General features: G+C 38.2%; 1 protein-coding gene across 2 annotated transcripts in view; it reads right to left on the bottom strand.

Annotated features, from left to right (window-relative positions):
* Positions 1 to 3,167: 3,167 nt before the first annotated feature.
* KCNIP4 (potassium voltage-gated channel interacting protein 4) overlaps positions 3,168 to 6,000 on the bottom strand; it is a 606,250-nt gene continuing 603,417 nt past the window's right edge. For both annotated transcript variants that reach the window (XM_066574633.1, XM_066574632.1), the window contains exons 7-8: positions 5,259 to 5,321; positions 3,168 to 3,827 (exon numbers count right to left, since the gene is read on the bottom strand). In XM_066574633.1, the coding sequence (XP_066430730.1) occupies positions 3,780 to 3,827; positions 5,259 to 5,321 (111 nt within the window). In that variant the 3' untranslated portion in view covers positions 3,168 to 3,779. The remainder of the gene's footprint in view (positions 3,828 to 5,258; positions 5,322 to 6,000) is intronic.

The raw sequence follows: 6,000 nt of genomic DNA, 5'->3' as shown, positions 1-6,000 counted from the left end.
ATGCGTTTATTTTATGCGCGCAAGAACACATACAAATACGGGCGCCTGAAGAAGCCCTTAGTGTCTGTCTGCTCTGGCTAGTAGAGTCCATATCCTCTACTAGTCTGCAAAAGGCATATAGAAAGGGATTGTTTCCTAAAGAGGCACAGGCATATATATATAGGCCATTGCAAGGCGTCACATGTTCGGAGCTCTTCCTATAAGCCAGAATGGAGAGCCACTCTATACAAATGGATTTCGCTCTGGCAGACTTCAACCCTAACATGGAAGTTGCTAGCAAGAGCAGAGATTCTCCACAAGTGACTATTTCTAGGGGATTTGCTACATCAGTGTATTACGTAGTCATGTCATTGACATCAATTTGGGATGTGTATTGCTTCCTATGAACATCCATGAGTCTAACATAGTCAGCCCTCTTTTAAACCATCAAGTTGGTATGAATTGTAGTAAGCATATGAATATATGAATAGTGTCTTCTACTTTAGTCTTCTACAGTAGCTTCTCAATACCATTGTGATGTCTGTGATTGTAAGCATTCATCTTGTTGGTGATCATTCCTTGTTTCTATTCAACTCCTCAAACTTTAGTGGACTTTTCAAATAAATTGGGTCTTCAATCCCAAATGACCTTCAGATGAAGTAAATGTCCAACACCATTGAGAACTGCCGTCACCTTACCGATGAATTCATGCAGATTCATTGTGATACTCCTGTTATAATGTATGTTTATTCCATATTTTAATGCACTAAGTTGAAACTCATAAAAGGTGATATCATCCCGCAATCCTTCAATGGGAGCATGAAAAGCCTTTTAGTCAGTTATGTGCAGATCCATTGATATGTTGAATTTGTTACATTATGTCAGTCTGTACTTCATAGACATGAATGTTCCCTAATGAGTCAGTATGAAATGTCTGCTAATTGCATTTCCTAATTATGATATGTTAGTTGGCTATTACGCCCAAATGTTAAATGAAGAGGCGAGACATAGAACATATCACTGATCGACATAACTATGTGTATTCTGCAATAAGACTCTCATAAAAGTCCTTAGAACCAACTAGCATAGAAACATGTAAAGTGGTTTAGACTATATGATGCTAACATAAATTTGTATCCAGGGTCGTTTTGTTAAGTTAAAGGGGTTGTCCCGCGCCGAAATGTTTTTTTTTTTTTTCAACAGCCCCCCCGTTCGGCGCGAGACAACCCCGATGCAGGGGTAAAACAAGAGCACCGGACAGCGCTTACCTGAATCCCCGCGCTCCGGTGACTTCTTACTTACCTGCTGAAGATGGCCGCTGGGATCTTCTCCCTCGGTGGACCGCAGGGCTTCTGTGCGGTCCATTGCCGATTCCAGCCTCCTGATTGGCTGGAATCGGCACGTGACGGGGCGGAGCTACACGGAGCCCCATTGAGAAAAGAAGAAGACCCGGACTGCGCAAGCGCGTCTAATTTGGTGATTAGATGCTGAAAATTAGACGGCTCCATGGAAACGAGGACGCTAGCAACGGAACAGGTAAGTGAAAAATTTCTGATAACTTCTGTATGGCTCATAATTAATGCACAATGTACATTACAAAGTGCATTAATATGGCCATACAGAAGTGTATAGACCCACTTTGTTTCGCGGGACAACCCCTTTAAACAAATTTCCTAATACTCTGTATACTAAAACTAGAGAAAAAGTTGGTTTTCCCATAGTAACCAATATGATTTGAGATGTTTTCTATGTTGTGAGCTAAGGAAATTAGGGTCCAAGTATCATGTATATAGGTCCAGTGAAGGGTATCCATTAAGGACAGATCTATATGAATTACTTCAAGGTGACTCCATTATGTAGTAGATGCCGTGGTTTCTAATTTCGCTCTAAATATGGCCAGTCAAACAATGAGATGGGGTCCACAACCTTCATAGGGAAATGTTGCCCACAAGTAAAAAGAACCAGGGAAATATTGAAGTACCATCATCTTTGAATTTCAGAGAAACTAATGGCCTCCATACACACCAAAGTAAAAAGTCATCCAAACCTGACCAAACAGTGGGACTGATAGACTCTCTTACAGGCATGGGGGGGGGCTCTCGACTTTTCCCTTACAGAAGATATTAGAGGAAAGAAGTATCAGATGTGTTGAGTTTCAACTCCCAATCTTTTTATTCTCCCTGGAAATAAACCACCGTATGTAAGACAGTAGCCCACTCCCCTCTACCCATGAAAAAAATGTGAACACTTGGCTGAACAGAGCATTCATATGAATGGGAGAGTTTGGAGAAATAAGCTGCCAGCTAAATGAGTGTTCACCAACAACTATTGAAGGTGTATGGACACCTTTGGTATAGTCTAAGTAGGGAGGGCTTGACTTAGGAACACTGAGAAATGATGGACCAAACAAATGACATTAAAGTACTCAGAACATTATGATCATGTACAGGTTGAGGATCTGGAGTTTAGTTCATAGAGATTTGCTGTCTTAAAGGGGTTTTGTGGAACTGAACTACTGATGATCTATCCTTAAGACAGGTCATCAATAGTTGATCAGAGGACTCCACTGCTTGGGATCCCCAACCAAGTGCTGTGAACTCTTAAATCAGCTAATCGTCGAACACTGTGACCTCTTCTGATGCCTGTGATGTCATGTTTATTGGTCACATGGCCTGAAAGCAGCTCAGTCCCATTCAAGTTAATGTGATGCAATACCAGACCCAGTCACTATATAATGCATGGCTCTGTGCCTGATATGGACTGAATTGAGAGCAGCTTTCACACGAGCACCAGTGTGGCAGACCCCCGTCAATCAACTATTGACAAGATATCCTGAGGATACACTATCAATAGTTTACTGCCTGAAAACCCATTTAATTTGGAATGAATCAAGAACATTCCTCCTCTACTTGGCCCACTACAGAGCTCTATTGCTCCCTAAATTGTCTTGAAGCTCAAAGCAGCGCAGGTTGTGGATCCGCAAATCATCATTTGAAGGGACATATAGTTGGTGCAATATAACAGTGGCATTTTGTAGATATCTGCCATTTATAATGGATTTGATCACCTTCAAATAGTCAAGTATTGAGATCAACAACCTTTTTCTTCTATAAATCTTATTTTACTGAAGCTTCATGGTTGATCATGGTATTCCGGCCAAAAAAAAAACAATCATCCTTTTTCTCCGAAAACCAATATTCATCATGAGAATACCAAAAAGTATGGCAAAACTTGCTAAAACTTACAGTTATCAACAGTTTGTAGGCATTTCTTCCAGGCAGAAGGCATATAATCAAGATTTACAGATACAGACTTATATTTTCAGTTCATAACCAAATAAATAGAATCTACAATTCATATGAAATAAATAGTGCGATGATAAACAAAAATACAGCTGTTATTTTTCAGATCTCGCCATCTTGTTGGCCGAGCCAATGTACATTGGCATCATTATTGGTCCAGCCCATAACCTGTCTGAATGGAGTGTTCATAAGTAACAGATATTAAACAATACATCATGGTCTATGCATGATTTAATAATGTTAAAAAGCTATAAATTAAGTGGCGTGGAATGTAAAACAATCTTATCGACAGTGAAACGTATGAAGCATGGGAACAAACCCGAAACACTATACGTCATGAGACCTGATTTTTGGAAGGCATCATAGAAAAGCTACTTTGCATAATATATGACTTAGTATAAAGCTGAACAGTCTATTCATGGTAAGATGGAAACTGCAGCTCCAAATTATTGTCAAAAATAGATAAAACGTCCGTTCTTCGTAGTCCGCAAACGTGAGCTAAATCAAATTCTCGAACAGCTGCATAGAGCACATGATGTTTTCATCCTGAAAGACAAAGAAAACAGAGGAGCAATTTAGTACTGAGGGGCCACATCCATTTGGCTGACAGCTATCCCAGTTATGACCAAGCGTCCTACCTGGGCTTTCAAGTAGCGTCATTTTAGTGCAGGTTTAAAGCTCCTACAATCTAGCAGAAACAGTTTGGGTGCTCGTCTGTCAGAGACAGCTGAGGACTCCGAGGAGAAGACAGATACAATTTATAACCACTTTTCCTTCTCTTTTCCAGCCTACCTAGCATTCAAGGAGTGCTACATAGTGATCAGCAGTGACTCCCAGCATGGCAGAGCTGTGGAGTCTTAGCAGATTTAGCTTAGTTTTCCCCTGTAATTGGGTCTCCTAGGGATGCTACTACTGTGGACACCTTAGATACAGAGGAAAACTGGGAAATTTAACAAAAAAAGAAAATGACATTGTGGATGTCCCCCAGAGATCTAATATGAAGCCACTGGGGATATAGATGTTAAAAAAATATACACACAGAAATAAGTAAAACAAATATAGAATAGAAATATAATAAAAAAAGGCCCACACCAAACTAAACTGTCGCCATAGTTGCCCGATTTTCTGAGACTATACAAGTTATATGTCAGAACAACTGAAACAAAATGGGTAACCCATTCCTATGCTTAATTTGAGCAATTCTATACTAATTTTAAAAATAACGAACCATAAATAAAAAAAAAAATAACACTAACTTCTGGCACACATTACCCCTAATGAAACAAAAAAAGAACAGGAAAAAAAATTGTGAAAAATCACTAAAAAGTGTCTGTTCATTAAGAGCACAACACTCTGGTCATTAAGGTGTTAATTCATCTCCGAATAAGATATGCTATAGATGTATCAAAGTTTAACTTGAATTATAATGCGTTAAGAAAATGTTCTTTGACAGTTTTTCCATTTCAATAGCTTTTCAATGGCTTTTGCATTTGAATAAGAGCAAAGCTTTTGAGTGGCTTTATGACTTAACATAACTGGTAGCAAAAAGTTACCAGTGAAGTTAAACTTTGCTACATCCATATGCTTCACTCCTTAACTGCAAAGGGATCCAACAGTTTTTTCCCCTGCTACCGTTTCCCTGAAAATAAGACATACCCTAAAAATAAGACATAGCATGATTTTCCAGAATTTTTGAGGATGCTTGAAATATAAGCCCTATTCCAAAACTAAGCCCTGCTAACAGTTAATTAAAAAGGCAATTTAAATAGTGTCCAGGCAGCTATACATGTAAAAAAGTTAAGCCTTTTTGAACAAAAATTAATATAAGACACTGTCTTATTTTCTCATAAACACGGTAAGTTAAATACATAAATAAAAAGACAGAAAAATCACAAAGTAAACGTATAAAATGGCCACCACCCTGGGGTGCTTCTTGAACAGATGCCACATTTGGTAATTTGATTGCATGATACTTACTTTTTGGCAGCTTTCTATGAATTCCTCTATAGTCACAACGCCATCTTTATTTATGTCCATTTTCTGAAAAATAAATAGTCTAGATGTATGAAATCAGAAAATTGAAGAAATTAGGTTTTCATTCTAAAAATATTTTCAATTTCTTTGTTACTTGTTACGTGACTAAATATTTAAATTTGAAGTGATGAAATCTATGTTGAAAATCTTTAGCACGAATTCACATGCTACCAATTTAAGATTTGCATCACAGTTAAATTTACGCCATAGATTGTTTACGCAACAATTAGATGATTTCCTTAGATATGATCCACTTTGCTTGTACTGTAACATAATATGTTAGGCTGAAAAAAGATACATGTCCATCCAGTTCACCCTACTAACCCCCCAATGTTGATCCAGAGGAAGGGAATAAAAAGAGGTTGAAGCCAATTTTCTTCATTTAAAGAAAATAAAATTCCTTCCTGACTCAAATCTGACAATTGGCATAATCCCTGGATGACCGACCCTTCTGCCGTTATTAATGATTATAACATATAATATTGTAACACTCAAGAAAGGCGTCCAGACACCTCTTAAACTTTATTATACAATTCACCATCACCACATCCTCAGGCAAAGAGTTCTATAGTCTCACTACTCTTACAGTAAAGAACCCCCTTATATGTTAGTAACATAGTATGTTAGGCAGAATAAAGACAATGTCCATCTAGTCCTGCCTGTTTATCCTCCTGTGTTGTTGATC

Source organism: Eleutherodactylus coqui, chromosome 7 (genome assembly GCF_035609145.1).
Source record: "Eleutherodactylus coqui strain aEleCoq1 chromosome 7, aEleCoq1.hap1, whole genome shotgun sequence".
Classification (NCBI taxonomy): Eukaryota; Metazoa; Chordata; class Amphibia; order Anura; family Eleutherodactylidae; genus Eleutherodactylus; species Eleutherodactylus coqui.
Note: the sequence above shows the minus strand (reverse complement) of the source record. Positions and strands in the feature narration are given on the sequence as shown.